The 19,955-nt window shown below is 41.0% G+C and overlaps 1 protein-coding gene across 11 annotated transcripts in view; it reads right to left on the bottom strand.

Moving 5' to 3' along the window:
* Positions 1-10,288, bottom strand: part of mapk8.S (mitogen-activated protein kinase 8 S homeolog) — an 84,597-nt gene extending 74,309 nt beyond the window's left edge. The window contains exons 1-3 of one of the 11 annotated variants that reach the window (XM_041571227.1): positions 9,134-9,283; positions 7,905-8,096; positions 438-618 (exon numbers count right to left, since the gene is read on the bottom strand). In XM_041571227.1, the coding sequence (XP_041427161.1) occupies positions 438-559 (122 nt within the window). In that variant the 5' untranslated portion in view covers positions 560-618; positions 7,905-8,096; positions 9,134-9,283. Of the gene's footprint in view, positions 1-437; positions 619-3,306; positions 3,404-6,639; positions 7,424-7,904; positions 8,097-9,133; positions 9,292-10,267 lie in introns of those variants that run through there. The other 10 variants (XR_005963008.1, XM_041571229.1, XM_041571226.1 and 7 more) reach the window with 10 other exon arrangements.
* Positions 10,289-19,955: the final 9,667 nt, after the last annotated feature.

The raw sequence follows: 19,955 nt of genomic DNA, 5'->3' as shown, positions 1-19,955 counted from the left end.
CTCATTCCTTGAGATTCATTTCATTGCACGAGAGTCATTGCTGAGGGCCCCTAAGCAGCAGGAGAAACGTGGATGCAAAGAGTTTGCTGCTGTCTCTTCTTCGTGTAACCCCAATGTGGTCCCCACCCATCTGGATGGAGGGGGGCCTGAAGGGATTACCCAACACTACAGTCTGCACAATTACAGAACCCACTCACTCTCACATGCACAAATTGGGTTTTGTGAGAATAAAAAACAAATGGAATTTTCTTTAAAAATAGAAAATGTGCTTTTATTATATAATTTTAAACATTCCTCAAGTAAGCAGCCATAAAACATGTACATTCTTTTAGTTACTGATCTTGAAATAGTTCTTTATAAATGTAAAAACAGGGCATATTCTGACATACATAAATAATATAAAAGGGCTATAACAAAAATAAAATTAATTTTCTCACCACACTATTCCCTGGGCTCCAGATCCAATAGGCTTCAGATTTTGGTATCGCTTGAGAACAGTGAAAGTGGAATCTCCAATCTCAAAGACAGAGAAGTTGCTGTCACGCTTGCTTCGGCTCATGATTACACGAGCACTTACCCCAGTGGCTTCATCCAAACTAAGCTTCTCTAGACCAGAAACTGTATGCAAACACATTCAGAAGAAAGGAGGTTCAGTAACATAATATTTTTTATAAAGTTGTCCTAAAGTCAGCTTATACAGTGGCTTGAAAAACTATTTGCCCCCTTCCTGATTTCTTATTCTTTTGCATGTTTGTCACACAAAATGTTTCTGATCATCAAACACATTTAACTATTAGTCAAAGATAACACAAGTAAACACAAAATGCAGTTTTTAAATGAGGGTTTTTATTATTTAGGGAGAAAAGAAATCCAAACCTGTGTGAAAAAGTAATTGCCCCCTGAACCTAATAACTGGTTGGGCCACCCTTAGCAGCAATAACTGCAATCAAGCGTTTGTGATAACTTGCAACAAGTCTTTTACAGCGCTCTGGAGGAATTTTGGCCCACTCATCTTTGCAGAATTGTTGTAATTCAGCTTTATTTGAGGGTTTTCTAGCATGAACCGCCTTTTTAAGGTCATGCCACAACATCTCAATAGGATTCAGGTCAGGACTTTGACTAGGCCACTCCAAAGTCTTCATTTTGTTTTTCTTCAGCCATTCAGAGGTGGATTTGCTGGTGTGTTTTGGGTCATTGTCCTGCTGCAGCACCCAAGATCGCTTCAGCTTGAGTTGACGAACAGATGGCCAGACATTCTCCTTCAGGATTTTTTGGTAGACAGTATAATTCATGGTTCCATCTATCACAGCAAGTCTTCCAGGTCCTGAAGCAGCAAAACAACCCCAGACCATCACACTACCACCACCATATTTTACTGTTGGTATGATGTTCTTTTTCTGAAATGCTGTGTTACTTTTAAGCCAGATGTAACGGGACGCGCACCTTCCAAAAAGTTCAACTTTTGTCTCGTCGGTCCACAAGGTATTTTCCAAAAAGTCTTGGCAATCATTGAGATGTTTTTTAGCAAAATTGAGACGAGCCTTAATGTTCTTTTTGCTTAAAAGTGGTTTACGCCTTGGAAATCTGCCATGCAGGCCGTTTTTGCCCAGTCTCTTTCTTATGGTGGAGTCGTGAACACTGACCTTAATTGAGGCAAGTGAGGCCTGCAGTTCTTTAGATGGTGTCCTGGGGTCTTTTGTGGCCTCTCGGATGAGTTGTCTCTGCGCTCTTGGGGTAATTTTGGTCGGCCGGCCACTCCTGGGAAGGTTCACCACTGTTTCATGTTTTTGCCATTTGTGGATAATTGTTCTCACTGTGGTTCGCTGGAGTCCGAAAGCTTTAGAAATGGCTTTATAACCTTTGAAATTAAACTCAGGTGTGATAAACCACAGTTAAGTTATTTTTTAAGAAGGGGGGCAATCACTTTTTCACACATGCCCATGTAGATTTGGAGTTTTTTTTCTCCCTTAATAACGTAAACCTTCATTTAAAAACTGCATTTTGTGTTCAATTATGTTATTTTTGACTAATAGTTAACGGTTTTTGATGAGCAGAAACATTTAAGTGTGACAAACATGCAAAAGAATAAGAAATCAGAAAGGGGGCAAATAGTTTTTCACACCACTGTAATAAATCTGTCCAAATCTGCAACAATGGAGCTGTGCAACTTATAACAGGCAAGATAAAAAATCATAAAAACACTAACTTTTTATTTTAATTGAAAATATGGGGCAGATTTAGCAAAATGTGAATTAGAGCTCAACAGAGAAAAATTCACCACTTTCAATTCATTCCTATGGGATTTTTAAAAGAGTCCATTATTTGATATACACAATTATAAAAATCCCATAGGAATGATGTTTTTATATTTTGTGGTGAGCTGTATTGTCACATTTTGATAGATCTGCCCCTATCACTGGAAACTAATACTTCCCTTGACAGTTAAAAACATTTTAAAATCCCTTAACAAATTTCAATTTCTGCAGGTTAAAGTGATACTGACACGTTCCTATAAAAATGAGCCGTTTCAGTGACGTTGGGCTGGGGGCGGCACGATCATTCCATAGGCGGATTACAAATGAAAACAGGAATTCAGTCTATGGAAGGATCGCTCAGCCCCAGCCCAGTGTCACTGAAGCAACCCGGAAGATCTGTAAGTAGTGTCAGAGGGTCGGCAGCACACAGGTTTGAGGGGCTGGGGCGGCTTTGCGAGGGGGCTTTTCGGGGAACAATTATGGGTGCAGTATTTACTTTATATGGACAAATTCCTATGATTTTTATAGGAACGTGTATCGCTTTAACTACAAATTTTATTAGCGGTACTGTTTTTTTATGCAATGTAAATATAAAGACTCTGAATAGGGTTGCCACCCCTCCGGTTTTATGTCCAAATAGTAAAGTCCCTAGGTCCAATTTTGTTCACAATCCTTATCCGGCTCACAATTTTATCCCTTTAAGCCTGAATCACAGTATCTAAAACAAGAGCCAGCGCCAAAGGCAAGGGAACAAACAAACAAAAAATGATATAGGGTAATATTGCTTTAAATATGGCACCACTCAAAGGATTTGATTAACTCCGCCAGATATGTGTCAATCCCTTCCAATTGCACCACCACCAAAGGAAATATAAAGGCTTTCCTTATATAAACCTTTAAGGCGGGTACTCACAGAGTTTTTCAACTTGCATATATAATTCTCTTCACGGAATACAGACCGCCATCTGGTATAAACTGCAGGATAATATGCAGCAGAGATAGTGTAAAATACCTTTATTATTTTTAAAAGCAAATATTAAAATGAACTCACATGGCATTCACAGTAAAAAAGCATATCTATGCTGCGTTCTGTTGGAACTGCCTCTTGTAGAATGTCTGCACAGAGTTTTTTAATCCAGAACACGCTGTTAGATGTATAATCACTCTGCAGTGTTCCTCCCTCCCGGGTCTGAACTGCGGATTCCCCTAGACTGTAAAATACAGTCATACACAGCAACCAGCAAATCGCCACATCATGATCCTGTCCCACAACATCACAGTAACACCCCTGTGATGTCAGCTCTTGCCCTCTGTCAAGATGGGGGAGGGGAAAGGTGGCAACCCTACCTCTGAAGCTACGCTTACATATTCCTAGTTCTGGTGTGGTCTCGTACCTGTCAAGTCAGGGTGACCAGGCTGCACATGAATAAGACTTGCAGGCTTTTTTGTGCATTCCACACAAATTCAAACAGCAAGCCGAAATTTCAGAGAGTTAGCACTTAGCACAGAGTTTCTGTAAAAGCTGGTGCATGAATCATCTCTAAGAAAAGTACATATGGGGATCTTTAACAGGGGTTTTAATTCCTCATGTAAGATAGCAATAAAAATGTCCTTTTTATAAACAGAGCGTTACAACTATTTATGTATTTTATAGCGGACAATACAGCAAACAAAAATGGAAAAAAATTAAGGAAATCTTTTCATGGTCAGTTGATCTACCAGCTGCCTGCCTGGTAGATCAGTTCAAATGAGCCACAATTTTTTTTTTCTGACATTCAGATTCAACAACTTTCATTATGGCTAGAAGTAATGGCAAACAACTATTAAAGGTATAGTTCAGTGCACAAATAAAAACTGGGTAAATAGATTGTATGTGCAAAATAAAAAAACATTTTTAATATAGTTAGGTTGACTAATTGTCCCAGCAGCAGGTTACAGGCTTTAGCAGTGATGTCAGATATGGGCATGTCGGTTATCATTGCTGCATGGCATGCCAGTTTAGGATTGGCGTGGGTTGAAGATTTTAGTATTATCACTCCTGCACTTCCACAGACAGGGTTGCCAATGTGTTCATCCTGCTTCTTGTGATGAATGGTGTACAACTGCGCCTACTGATGTTGGGGAACCCTGGAGCTACCACTGCTCCAAAGCACCTTTTCATACAACCTATTGGGGGAACACTGGGGCTATTGGTAGGTTCAGACCTAGAGATAAACAACCCATTGGGGGAACACTGGGGCTAAATAGGATAAATTAGATTAGATCCCAGTGAAGAGGGTAACATAGTAAGTTAGGTTAAATAAAGACTTGGCCATCAAGTTTAACTCTATTTTAACTTGTCTAACTGCATAATGAGGTTATGAGCTAATGGCCTCAAGAGTTTATTTTAGAAAGAATAGATTTAAAAGATTTTGCTATGCTGCACTGGTGTAAGGTTATTACCAGAAAATGTGTTTTTGGAGAGGTATGAGCAGCTTTAAGCACACTGGATCATAAATGTAAAAAGTGAGTACAGGCAGCACAGGACTGATCTTGCAGTGCTGGTATTCTGGCAGGGGCCAAACTTGCAAATACAAAAATGGGGGGTTGTGGGTGCACACCTAAGGTCAATTTCAAAACGTTTAGAGCCCTGTCAGATTTTGTTATATTTAATTTTGAAATCTGACATGGGGCTAGACATTTTGTCAATTTCCCAGCTGCCCCTGGTCATGTGACTTGTGTCTGCACTTTAGGAGAGGGATGCTTTCTGGCAGGCTACTGTTTTTCCTTCTCAATGTAACTGAATGTGTCTCAGTGGGACATGGGTTTTTACTATTGAGGGTTGTTCTTAGATCTACCAGGCAGCCGTTATCTTGTGTTAGGGAGCTGTTATCTGGTTACCTTCCCATTGTTCTTTTGCTTGGCTGCTGGGGGGGGGGGGGGGAAGGGAGGGGGGTGATATCACTTCAACTTGCAGTACAGCAGTAAAGAGTGATTGAAGTATATCAGAGCACAAGTCACATGAGGCAACTCATCACAGGCAAGTATACTTAAAGGGATTTTCACCAATTGTTTTTGTTTTATTTAAAGGGAATCTGTCGTCATTTTAAACTTTTTTTTTTTTTTTGCATTTTTATAAAAAACACACATCCATAAACACTGTCTGGCAAATAAAATGTTAATCCACAAATCCATGCATAAGTTATTTTAGTTTGTATTTTGTCATGGAGGCTTCCATTTCTGCTCATTACACATTCATCCTGTGCTGCTCTAACAGCAGGCACAGCATTACCTGTGTGCTTGGAGGCAGCCACTCTGTAATGCAGGGATCCCCAACCTTTTGAACCTGTGAGCAACATCGAGAAGTAAAAGGAGTTGGGGAGCAACGATAGCATGAAAAATGTTCTTGGGGTGCCAAATAAGTGCTGTGATTGGCCATTTGGTAGCCTCTATTTGGCAGTACACCTGGTTTTTATACAACAAAAACTTGCCTCCAAGCCTGGAAATCAAAAATAAGCACCTGCTTTGAGATCACTGGGAGCAACATCCAAGGGGTTGGAGAGCAACATGTTGCTCACGAGCTACTGGTTGGGGATCACTGCTGTAATGAAAAGCCAGGTCGCACTAGGACATGAGAAGCTAGCTGTACACTCCCCCTCCCCTCTCTGCCCATGCGTGTGATGTTTGGAGGAGAGAGGTCACATGGTTTGCAGGGAAGCAATTACTTTCACTTTCCTACATTCTGCCTGCTCTACAGCGTGCACTAGCAGCCCCTCCTCCCACAGACACTATCAAAGCTCCTGCCCTTCTGTAAGTTTGTTCTCTGCATTCCTTTGGAGGGGGGGACTTTCTCCCCTTGCTGCCTTCCTAGTTGGTTTTACTGGTTACTAGATGAGGTAAAGGAGCTGTGAGTTCCCTCTGCTATCCACTTCATACAGACCTTGTTCCTTTCCTGCCTGCAATACTTCTTTTTTCATTAACTACTTACTACCTCCTTTCTCCGGAGCTATTTTAACCCTTCCTAGACTTCCTCCTAAGTTTTCCTGGTTTTCAAGTATGTCCTCCTTATTTTATCCTTTTTTTCTATTCCCTGTCATCAGTCCTGGGAGTGTACTCCTGTGTATCTGCCACTCATTTTTGTGTAAACAAATATAATAAACTATCTATATAAAATATTTTTCCAGTGCCCAAAATGAAGTGTGTGTGTGTGTATATATAGATAGATGAGAGATAGAGAGATAGAGAGATAGAGAGATAGAGAGATAGAGAGATAGAGAGATAGAGAGATAGAGAGATAGAGAGATAGAGAGATAGAGAGATAGAGAGATAGAGAGAGATATATATATATATATATATATATATATATATATATATATATATAGAAGCATGTGAAGCCGGCACTCACCTTCGCCAATAGTCACTGAGGCCGGGTGCTAGCCAAGTAAAGCATACAATCCAAAAAATGAAGCACTCACGGCAAATTTTTCTTGAAAAAACTTTTTACTGGATCATGCAAACATCAACGCGTTTCGGTACCTCAAGGGACCGTCATCAGGATGTGAAAAGTGGCAAATGCTGAAAATACTTAAATACCCCCCACCCAGGAACATCCCCCTGCAGCGTGCATAATTAATGTGATTAACATCAGGTGTGTAAAGTGCATCTCTTAACACTCACATATGGGTGTATGCTTCATAAATAAGTGTTGAAACAATATATAAATGAGGAATCATGTGTACTATGATGCTGGCCTATTGGATGTGTTCAATATCATATAAATAAATATATTTTAAATCAGTCCATAAGTATTATAAATAGCAGTTTCAAAACAGTAAAAACTCCCTTCAGCATCACATTCAAAAGGGATTTTTCTATATATCCACCCAAATACTATCCAATGGTTAAAACCAACATTTTATAAAAGTGACAACTTGATATATAAAAGAATGTGTTAATAGATGAACTATAATATCACATACAATTTATTTTATATTAAAAGCATAACTAAGACAATCTTAGCTAGAATCTTACGGGGACACCACATCTCATTCAGCTTCAATTGCATAGGGAACTGAATAACCTTTTAGTTAGTGCTAAATGATACTCAGATAAATAGTAAATAACTAACATATAATTTAAACGAGCAGCTAGAGGGTTTTAAACTCCTCCTCACACCCTATGGCAGCTAAGATATACTAGCTCACCAGAGTGGGAGGAATAGGAGAGTTATAGTTCAAACGTTAACGTTTGAACTATAACTCTCCTATTCCTCCCACTCTGGTGAGCTAGTTATATCTTAGCTGCCATAGGGTGTGAGGAGGAGTTTAAAACCTTCTAGGGTTCACAATACACCAAGAGCTTTCTATCTTGCTATTCTTGGAACCCTTAACAAGTCTGTGTGCTACTGGATCAATGTCAAGTGTATTTCTGCCAACACAAGAATATCAGACACAAAGGGCGTCCCCAACCTTTTTTTTTTTTTTTTACACCCGTGAGCCATATTGAAATATAAAAAGGAGTTGGGGAGCAACACAAGCATGGAAAAGTTCTTGGGGGTTCCAAATAAGAACTATTTGGTACTAGCAACCTACAATAGGCTCTGTATGGCAGTACATCTGGTTTTTATGCAGCCAAAACTTGCCACCAAGCCTGGAATTCAAAAATAATCACCTGATTTGAGGCCACAGCTAATGGAATCTCCAGCATCAGCAAAGCCTCGGGTAAATCACAACTGTGAATCCTTTCTTTACATTTTCAGTTTGAAGTTATCATGGGAGATCCAGTCTCGACTGGACAGTCTGAAGAAACTCCCTCCCAAGATACCACATATGCAGCCAGTAAGGTAGTATGGTTGAAACGGTCCTAGGCATAAAAGGGCTTTTATAAGTAGTATGCTTTACTCATATAGTGCTGCCACACGTATGCAGTGTTTTAAAAGTCCATCATAGTTACATAGTTCAATCGGGTTTGAAAAAAGACAAAATCCATCAAGTCCAACCCCTCCAAATGAAAACCCAGCATCCATACAAACACCCCTCCCTACTTTCACATAAATTCTGTCCAAAAAATCATCCAAGCCATTCTTAAAGACATTAACTGAATCAGCCATCACAACATCACCTGGCATTGCATTCCACAACCTCACTGTCCTGACTGTGAAGAACCCCCTACGTTGCTTCAAATGAAAGTTATTTTCTTCTAGTCTGAAGGGGTGGCCTCTGGTACGGTGATCCACTTTATGGGTAAAAAGGTCCCCTGCTATTTGTCTATAATGTCCTCTAAAGTATTTATAAATCATGTCCCCTCGCAAGCACAGTGTTTCGGCGGCACTTATACACAAATTTCTATGTGCTAACTGTTTATACACAAATAAACAGGGAGCACATAGAAACTCCTTGCTGATACTGCTAGGTATCAAAAGAGATCTCTGAGCCCCAGTCCTTCAATAGCAGTGCTAACCACCAAGCCACCCAAAAATATTGCTGATCATTTTTTGTGGTGATACAGATATAACAGAATGACTGAATTTACATCATATGCAGTGCCCACTTTCTCGTGTATTATAACCAACATAATCGTATAGAATTGTCAATATTGCTCTAGAAATAGTCGATTTACTGTCTATTTAGGGGACTGTCATGGCGACTCCTTTGCATATGCTACGTACGTTCTGATACACCATTAAAAGAGATATCATTATTTTATGAACGCTCGTGTTATATAATAAGTGCAACTCGTGGCTTGCATGTAACTCCAGCAATAACTCTCCTTTCTCTTCTGCTGAGGGATGTTGAAGTTGTAATTCATAAACAGCCGCAGCACGTCGTAATACCTATTAAATATTCCCACATTATAGGCCTAATGTAACGTTAATTTAAGGTTACTTTTAAGCGACATACCGCCCAACAGTCCCGGTTTTATTAACACAGCTCGAAGAACCGATACGCTGTTTAAAAGTCCCGCAGCACCGTTAACGTCTACCTCCTTGACTCCTGCCGGACAGCTAATCCAGACGTACAAAGCACCGTCTCGCGATGCTGTGACGTCACATTACGTTTATGAGCACAATGACGGTGCACGTAATCACCGTAGGGAAGTGACGAGTCACTGTAAGACGGAGTACGGAAGTGTGACACAAAGATAAGATACTGTTTACGCAAACTGGCGGAAGTGCTCTCATAATTTTTGGTTTCTCTGGTGCGTCTTTTGTCAGTGTCTTTTCGTTGATGATAGGTGGCCTTACCACCTTAACTTCCAAAAGTAATTGCTTTGCCTGCTCTCTAGAACTCATTTGTGATCCTTTGATTTTCGCTAGATGGTACAATGGCGTGCAGACAGTATTATTATAAAAATGAAATAAGGCTTTATTTTCCTCATAGTCATGAACAATACATACCTGCAACCGCTAGAGCTTCCTTCCAATAGATGACCAGAAGTAAAATTAATTTTATTCTATTTTTGGGGCTGCTTCTTCCGCCACTAAGGGTAGAACTCCATGCGCTGAGATGAATTGCAGGTGTCACATCGGATGCACTGAATCTAAGGTAAGTAATAGGAATGCCGGACGTTGTCGCTGAGTGCAACCGACACCCGTCTGTTGCGAACGCTGCATGTTGCGTCTTCATCCCACAGTCGTGTCTGACATTCCTATTACTTACCTTAGATTAGGCGCATCCGACTTGATGCCTGCGTTTCATCTCAGAGCATCGGAATGGAAAATCGCCCGTGGATTTCTACCCTTACCCACTCCATACTTACATCTTTGGCCTTGAAGCGGGTTGATGGGGCCTGCATCAAGAGCTGTTTTAAAAAGTGGACATTTGGCTTTTAGGAAAATTAAAGCTTCTTCCCATCTTTTCTGCTTCTTCTGAGGTACTCCGCTTAGGGACCGTCAATGTACACATAGAATATAAATGTCACAATATAAGGCTGATTAGTAATTATAGGGTACATATACCATACTTTTTTACTCTGGCTTAATCCACTCCTTTTGCAATAAAATTGAATTTACCATGTTGTTGGACAGTATATACCTTTTGGGTCCACTTTTCTTGCAATCACTTCATTTGTTATATTGCTCCTCCCTCTCTCATCATTTCCTGTGCTCCGATCAATACAGCCTGCCAGAGCAGCCGCCGGCTCTCTTTTTTTCTCTCTCTTTTTTCCAGCAAGCTGCAGCCACTGAGGACTGGGCGTGCAGATGTGGGAGGTGCTGTTTTCTGATGTCCTTTTGGCACCATGTCAATCACGCCTGGATCCTTCTCAGGGCTGCTGCACTCGTCCCTGTCCAGCTTCCTCTGTGAACAAACAATGCCACCAGCACAGACAATGGGGTATATTTATCAAAGAGTGAAGTTAATAGTGAAGTTCTGCCACTAGAGTGAAATTCCGCCACTTCCCATTCATTTCTATGGGGTTTTTAAAGGCGTATTTATCAAAGGGTGAAATTTCACTTTCACCCATTGATAAATACGCCTTTCAAAATCCCATAGAAATGGAGAGCTGCTGAATTTCACTCTAGTGGCGGAACTTCACTCTTTGATAAATTTACCCCATTGTGTGCCTACAGACTGCTGCGAGCAAGCACCAAGAAAAGGGCTGCTGCACTCGTCCTCCCCCAGCTTCTTCCTTGAATGAGCAAGCCCCTCCAGCAGAAACACTGTGCTTCAGACTGCTGCAAGGGAGTGAGCCCCTGGGAATGAGTGCTTCCATGAGCTTTCCTGTCTGCCTGCTGAGTTTGATAAGCACTGCCTTTTCTGCCTTTACCACTGTCCACCAATAAAATCTACTCGAATAAATCTACTTCAGCATGTGAAGAATGTCAGGTGCTGATGAGCCCCCCCCCCCCCGGATTATGTTGTCACATTGAAAGATTCATTGATAAAAAGCCCTTCACACTACATATACTGTAGCTAGTCAGCTCTGTGAAGCATTGTTCTAGCACAAAATATCTGCAGACTTTCTCTGCCTGCTTTTAAATATTTACAAGAAAGCCACTATTTTTAGGCAAAGTTATTAGCATGAATATTGCTCCCTTATAGTATAATGTGGCAGCCCTACAAATAATTGAAAATTTAATTACCAAAATTTTCCTTTCCTGAGAAGTAACATGTCACTCATGGGTTAAACCCCGTTGACATGAGAGGACAGGAAGTAGCAAGCCAATAAAACACCCCCCCTCCAAGCCTCCCACCTTGTCCTTGTTATACTGTTGGAGTTGGAGGAACTACTTAGTGAGGGATCGTGACCACTGCCATGTTACGTCTTAGGAATGGAAAATTTCGGCAAGTATGAATTTAAGTTTTAAACTTTCCTGATACTCACATGGCAGTGGTCACTCATGGGACATATCAAGCTGAAACACAAGGGAGGGATTAATGCAAACAATTTATTAGACAGCTGACACAGCTTCCAGGACCTTATGTCCAAAATTGGCCTGTGCTGCCGAAAATACATCAATGTGATATAAAAGTATTGACTGAAGACCAAGCAGCTGCTTTGCAGATTTATTCTGGACTAGCCTGGGCCTTGAATGCCCACGACGCTGCCAATGCTCTGGTAGAATGAGCCCTTAGAACTTGAGGACTAGCCATTAGCACTAGAGAGTAAGCCTTGCTGATGTAATCTTTAATTAATTTGTCCAAGATATTTTTGGAGACTTTTTCACTCCTGGAAATACAAAAAGGGCTGAAGTGCTTCTGAAGTTTTCTGTTCTCTTAATGTAGCATTTACCTTAAGAGAACAGTTATGCCATAAAAGTTGCTACTTATTTTGAGGATTAGTGTAGAAAGTAGGTAATACTACTAATTAATTAATGTGAAAGTCCAATATGACTTTGGGAAGAAAATCGTCACACAGTTTTAAAATTGCTTTATCCGGAAATATAAAGGGATGTTCTTCTGATATGGCAAGAGCTTGGAGCTCACCAACTCGTTTAGCTGATGTTATAGCCATTAAGAATACCATTTTTAAGGTTAAGAAGGTTAGTGGAATATCTTCAATAGGCTCAAATGTATCCGACATTAGTGCTTTAAGGACTAGAGGAAGGTCCCAGGGAGGTACTTTGTCTCTGATAAATGGTTTAAGGTGTTGGACAGCTTGAATAAATGTAATCACCAAAGGGTGACTTGCCCATTGAACCGAGGAAAGCTGAAATATGACTTTTGAGAGTTTTCAAACTTAGCCCTTTTTCCAATCCTTGTTGAAGAAATTCTATAATGGTTTCTGCCGTCTTACCCTCATGAGTACTGCAACAATCATAGAATATATTCTATAATATTTATTGGATGCAGAGGTTTTCCTGGAAGCCAGAAGTGTGTTAATTACATTATCTGAGGTCCTTGAGATAGGAGATTGGGAATCATAGGAAGTTTGATAGGTTGATCAATCGCAATTAGGAGCAATTGAGGAAACCTCGGCCACCACGGTAATATAATGATCACATCAGCATTGTCCTGGTGGATCTTCTTTAGGACTTTCTGAATTACCGGAATAGGAGGGAAGATAGAAGCCAGAGGAAAACTCCATGGGGTATATTTATCATAGAGTGAAGTTAATAGTGAAGTTCCGCCACTAGAGTGAAATCCCGCCACTCTCCATTCATTTCTATGGGATTTTTATAGGCGTATTTATCGAAGGGTGAACTTTCACTTTCACCCATCGATAAATACGCCTTTCAAAATTCCATAGAAATGAATTGAGAGCTGCGGAATTTCACTCTAGTGGCGGAACTTCACTCTTTGATAAATTTACGCCCATATTTTTGAGAAGGCATCCACAAACAGAGCTCCTTTCTGTGGGAATCTGGAGCAGAAATTCTTTACTTATATATTTCTTGCTGTAGCCATGAGGTCCACTTGGGGCATACCCCACCTCTTCGTTAAGCTCTGGAACACTTTCTGGTTCAGAGCCAATTCCCCTGGGAAAATCTGACTTCTGCTGAGAAACTCTGCCTCCGTGTTCAGTTTCCCAGGAATGTGGATTGGCGTAAGGTTGGCCAGATGTTTCTCTGCCCAGTTGTCTGAAGCTATCTTGAATGATTTTCCTTGAATCTGTTTCTGAAAGGCTAGAACCGCTTTCCATACCTCCATCAACCCTCTCTTGTTGGATGACCAGTTCTTTGCTTCCCGAGTCCAATTTCCCTGGCCATGAACTCCATCTAGATGAGCTGCCCAGCCTGTAACAATTGCATCTGTGGTAATATTTTTCCAAGAGTAACTGCTTGTCTGAGGTTGGAAGTTTTTTCCCTCCACAATAGATCTTTCATGGTGTTCCAATTCAAGATTATAACGTGAGAAGAGTTTTCTTTTTTGTTCCATTGAGTTAAAACATTTTGTTGAAGTGTCCTTGTGTGGCTCATTGCCCATTTGACCTAATCACCCTTTGGTTATTAGATTTATTCAAGCTGTCCAACACCTTAAACCATTTATCAGCCAAAGTACCTCCCTGGGACCTTCCTCTAGTAGTCCTTAAAGCACTAATGTCAGATACATTTGAGCCTATTGAAGATATTCCATTAACCTTCTTAACCTTGAAAATGGTATTCTTAATGGCTATAACATCAGCTAAACGAGTTGGTGAGCTCCAAGATCGGAAGAGCATCTCTCTATATTTCCAGATAAAACTGACTAACGATTTCCTTCCCAAAGTCGTATCGGACTTTCACATTAATCAATTAGTAGTATTACCTACTTTCTACACTAATCCTCAAAATGAGTAACAACTTTTATGGCATAACTTGGATGTAGTCCGATGTCTTAAATGCTACCTTAAGAGAACAGAAAACTTCAGAAGCACTTCAGCCCTTTTTTGTATTTCCAGAAGGAGTGAAAAAGGGTAAAAAAAAAAGTCTCCAAAAATATCTTGGATAAATTAATTAAAAATTGCATCAGCAAGGCTTACTCTCTAGTGCTTATGGTTAGTCTGATGAATATTTTAATAATTTAAATTATGACAATATAACAGATGAACAAAAGATAAAATAATATAAATTCTTACACCAGATGTCTATTTATAGTGTCTATAATCATTTGCGTAGAATCCAATCCCAAAAGACTCCAGTGGCTCAGTGAGGTAATGCAGTAACTTGAAAGTATATAGTTCAGAGATTGATTCCAGGTAGTTCCTTACATTACCACCCCCCCCCCTGAGAATTGACCTCTGGGTGATCCCAGGATCAGGTGGGAATATGTATAAACAGGTTTTTTTTTTTAGAAAAGTTATGTATATTAGATAAACAGTCTCTACACCATTGGAAATGTATAGAGAAATGGATCAGCGCCTCTGGCATCGGAGACAAATAAACATCAGGAAAAAAGAAGGAGAGAGAAAAAAATATATAGTGTAGTATTTTTGTTAATTTATAGTTCAACACCACGTGCTATTTTCGGAAAATAGTTATATTGTGTTACTTCCCTTTTAACTCAGGTGTTTCACGTGCTTCTATATCATGCTTAAACCCCTCCTCCGGTTCCCTTTAAGTTTTCTCAGTGTGAATCCTTCCACCTATAACCTGTAGCAATGCCTACTTACAAGACCCTCATTATTAGTTTGCCCGTAATGGTATCCACGCTCCGTTCCTCCTCCGTCACTTTTTGTCCACTCCCATATATATAAGAGAGACTTGTATCGTGTAATATTGCTGTGATACAGCCTGGTGTGGTGGCTTGCACCTCACCTGTGCCATTGTTTCAGTCTCCAGCTCCTGTGCCTGTGCTTCAGTTTCCAGCTTTTGTGCCGGCTCCCAGAAAGCTGCCTGTTCCCGTGCCTGCAGTCCAGCCTGTTCCAGCTTATGTGCCAGCAGTGCAGCCTGCTCCTGCTTCTGTACCAGCAGTCCAGCTTCTGTACCCGCAGTCCAGCCAGTTCCAGCTTCCGTATCTGCAGTCCAGCCTGTTACAACTTCTGTGCCCGCAGTCCAGCCTGTTCCAGCCTCCATGCCCACAGTCCAGCCTGTTCCAGCCTCCATGCCAGCAGCCTTGTCGGTTCCAGCTTCTGTGCCAGCAGCCTTGTCGTCAATACTACCGTTGCAGTTTATTACAAGTAGTTTATTACAAGTATGGTCCACCACCTGTAATGGGTGCCTGTGCTGATCCGCCACCTGTAATGGGTGCCTGCGTTGCTCTGCCACCTGTTATGGGTGCCTGCGTTGCTCTGCCACCTGTAATGGGTGCCTGTGCTGGTCTGCCACCTATAATGGGTGCCTGTGCTGGTCCACCACCTGTAAGGGGTGTGAAGGGTCCTGTCTGCTTTCCTGTCTTGGCTTCTGACTTTGGCAATGCTCCTGTCTTGACTCCCAACCCTGGCGACTCTTCTGATCTGGTTCTCAACCCTGGCGACTCTTCTGATCTGGCTCCCGACCCTGGCGACTCTTCTGATCTGGCTCTCGACCCTGGCGACTCTTCTGATCTGGCTCAAGACCCTGGCGACTCTTCTGATTTGGCTCCTCAGTTCTGGCTCTTGATTTCAGTAACCCACCTGCACTGACTTATTTTGTTTTACCTTCAGAAGGCTCTCCTCCCATATCTGTTTAAATATTTTTAGTTGCCTATGTCTTCTCTTGCTCCTCCTCATTTCTATGTAATTTGTTCATATTGAAGCAAGTTTCGGGGTGCTGGGATTGGACGAGGCAATAGTTGCTGAGAAGCCGGCACAGGAGCTGAAACTGGTGACTGGAGTACTGGCACAGTTATATAATAAAAAGAAACAAACTGAGGTTCAGGCCTGAGATCCAGAGAGGCTGATACAGGATGGGTAACAGGAATAGGAGCAGGCAAGGTTTGGAAAGGCTGATGCTGGGAAATTGATCGGCCCTTAAACCTAGTGGTAAATGCCATAGGTATTTCATCTGAATCCGAATCCAAGTCTTCCCAGTCTTCATCGTCAGAAATATTCTGCCAAATCTCCTCATCCTTCCAATCCTTCCAATCCTCTTCCTCAGAGAAATAGTCTGCCTCAGAATAATCGCAGTAAATATTTGTAGCAGGTGTGCAGGTACTTGATTTTTTAAACCTAGTGTCAGTATGGCAAAACCTTGAAACCTTGAATAAGTTGGAAAGTTTTTGTTGGTTCAGCAACAAATACATTAGTAACTGGCCACAAATCCCCTGTGAATGTTGCCTTCAAAAATGACAGGAATAAACAGGGGTCCTGTAAAAAATGTGCATCTTCATCAATACAAGCCTCAGCCCACTCTGAGACCTTACTTCCCAAAAGAAACAGTATAATTAGCCTGCTTTTCATATTGTCAGGTGTTTCTTTGACAAATGGAACAGTGACAAACTTTTTACACAAGTCCAGTAAATCATTGAATGAATCTTTTTCACCTTCATACCTCTTTTATGGATGAAAGACATTTTGCAGATTGTTTTAGTTCAACATTATCTTGAACTGCAGGGATGTTACCAGCAGGCTCCATTTTGTGTGGCTTGATCATTCTGTCAAGACTGACCATAGGTGAGTGGCTGGCAGTTAGGAGCCTTGGTGCTGTATAACATGGGTACAATGGGTATTTGAGGTTTTGATAGGCCAGAAAACATGTTATGCAGATGAATATTTTAATAATGGCAAAAATTATGGCAAAATAACAGATAAACAAAAGATAAAATAATATAAGTTCTTACACCAGGCCAGAGGTCAAGGGCAGGCAACTATAAAGGCAAGTCCGAGAAACAGGTCGCAGACAATAACAAGTCCATATGGCAGGCCGAGGTCGGAGGCAGGCTGATGGCAGATGGTAGTCCAGTAAACAAGCCGAGGTCAATTACTGGTTGATTCAACAGAGAGCAGTTAATCGGAACTGAAGCAGAGAACACAAGCACTAAGAAGGAACAGGGAACCGGACAGGGACTCATGAACAAGGCAGGAATCAGGAACAAAGGCAGGAATAGGGAACCAGGAAAGGTAATATCAGCTCTGTAGAAACAGGCTGTGATGCTTAATGATCAAAGACTTGGACATGGTTTGCAACAGGCTTATAAAGCCCCTTAATTGGTACACACACCTGCATTTGATGAAGGAGGAGGAGTTGAGGAAACACATAAGGAAACCAGAGTGTATATAATCATTTGTGTAGAATCCAGTCCCAAAGGTCTCCAGTGGCTCAGTGAGGTAATGCAGAAACTTGAAAGTATATAGTTCAGAGTTCGATTCCAGGTAGTTCCTGACAATGTTGAAGATAACCCTTAAAATGTTTAGGGTCTGACTTGAAATAAGATGAGATTGACTAACCACCTGTAATTCAGACGAGTTTTTGGTACGAATTGAGTGTGGACTTGTAACGCCTCCGCACTTTGACTTTTCACCAGGATGTCGTCTAGATACACAAATATCTGTATGCCCTGAAGCCTTAGGTGAGCAATGACAGGTGCTAACACTTTTGTGAATGTTCTGGGAGCAGGGCTTTGTATTGAAAATGTTGATTGAGGACGAAGAACCTTAGACATTTTTGGTGTTTCTTTGCAATAGGGATGTGAAAGTAAGCATCTGTCAAGTCGATTTTTATCATCCAATCTCCTTGTTGCATTTCCTGAGCAACGGTTCTGACTGACTCCATCCTGAAAGTTTGTACATTGAGAATGTTGTTTATCTGCCGTACATCTAATATAGGTCTGAACTCTCCTGACGGTTTCTTTCTCAAAAAAGGATTAAATCTTCCTGCAGCAACCTTTAATCATCACTTATATTGGAGCTTTTAAACAAATCAAAGTCCCAAGCACCTGCAGGTTAATGTATGTATGACAAAATAATTGAAACAATTGAAGTACTACCCAGTGGGATACAATGTTTCAATCACATCCTCTTCTAAGTGTACATCTACTTAACCAGTTAAGGTGATAAAGACACTCAGTGAAATAAAAAATAACTTTTATTAACTACCACTTAAAAACACGATGCCAAATACAAAAGACTCAATACTGTAAAGCGTTACATGTAGTGCTGGACCGTGTCCATAAATGCAACACTTATTCCCCTGAAGAAGCCGAAGAGTCGGTGAAATGCATTGGGCGGCATAGGTGGACAGTGGGTGACTAGCTCCCACTCGCTCCCCACGTAGATAGGTAATGGTCAAGGGGGAATGATTGGAAGGGAGGGAAAGGGTGTTTTTGGCATCCTTGATCGACTATAATATGGTGATTAAAAGTATTTCTTATAATTAAGTGACCAAGTCGGGGTCAGTCTATTACTACCAGTAATTAAGATATTTGGTGTGAGCTAACCACTAATAGCTAATACTACTGAGGTACATTTAAAATGTACAGGGTAAAATGGAGGGTTAAAATGACTAAACATCCTGGAAATGCCACCGGTTATATAAAGCATTAACTGAGATTTACTCTGATTATACTTGTTAAGTGACACCACCAGTCTACTCTATGTATTTTTATTAAGTGTTGATTTTATGGACACGGTCCAGCACTACATGTAAGGCTTTTCAGTAGTGAGTCTTTTGTATTTGGCAGCGTATTTTTTAGTGGTAGTTAATAAAAGTTATTTTTTATTTCACTGAGTGTCTTTATCACCTGAACTGGTTAACTAGATGTACACTTAGAAGGGGATGTGATTGAAACATTGTATCCCACTGGGTAGTACTTCAATTGCTTCGATTATTTTAGCAACCGTTAATCCCACTTTTGGCCAACCATCTAATCCAGAGATGCCTCAGCAATATATTCGGTGGCTAACTTCACAATTTGCAATTCTTCCAGAATGTGATCTCTACTAATCTTATTGGTGATAGAGTCTTCTACATTCTGAATCCAGAGTTTCATGGCTTTAGCTACTTAAGTAATAGCCACTGCTGGTTTGCAGATAGAGCCTGCATCTATAATAGACCTTCTTCAAAGTATTATCCTGCCTTTTTTCCATCATGTCCCTAGGTGATATACCTTCATCAACAGGGAGCATGGTTTTGCTTGCAACTCTCGTAACAGCTGCATCGACCTTTGGGGCTTCATTCCAGCATTTCCCTTCATCTGTGTCAAAAGAGTACATTTTATTAATTTTCTTAGTGACAAAAAAGTTTTGGTCAGGCTGTTCCCATTCTGTTTTAATCTTTTCTTTAAAGGACCAGTAACATAAAAAACATTTTTGAAAAAATTGTTAGTATACAACAAAAAATAAACACCAAGACAAATTAAACTTTAAAATAGCAAAACCTTTATTAAGAAATAACTTACCAAAACTCTACTTCCACTCCTCTTCAAAAAAGGCGACAGGGCGACCATTCATCCTGCAATGCTTGATTTCTCCTCCCTGGCTACTGACAGCATATGAAGGAGGCTGTGGGAGCTGCATGTGCAGCAGTTGCTGGCTAGAGGGGGATTGCTGGTGATTCATGGCTACGATCTGTCCCAGGCAGCTGGACAGGTGAATGAGAAGCCTGGTCCTCACTTCGGTGTTCTCGCAGGTAGAGAGGAATCGGATGACTTCGTTCATGTATTTGTTAAATCCGGCTCTGTACTTTCCGAGGACTGAGGGGTCGGCTGTTAATGCAGCTGTATGGGAAAGCAAAGAGGGGTTCGGATTCAGGATATAAAGACTGAGAACGGCACCTCTTCTCCTCCGCAGGCCATGTCTCTTGCACTCAGCGCCGTGCCCAGATAGAGAGTCCGGACAGCGGTAGCCCCCAAAGCCTCCTTCACATGCTGTCAGTAGCCAGAGAGGAGAAATGAATAGGGAATTAAAGATTCTTTTTCTTTTGACACTTGAACATCCTGTCAGGAA

Source organism: Xenopus laevis, chromosome 7S, assembly GCF_017654675.1.
Source record: "Xenopus laevis strain J_2021 chromosome 7S, Xenopus_laevis_v10.1, whole genome shotgun sequence".
NCBI lineage: Eukaryota > Metazoa > Chordata > Amphibia > Anura > Pipidae > Xenopus > Xenopus laevis.
This window is presented reverse-complemented; position numbering and strand designations above follow the sequence as displayed.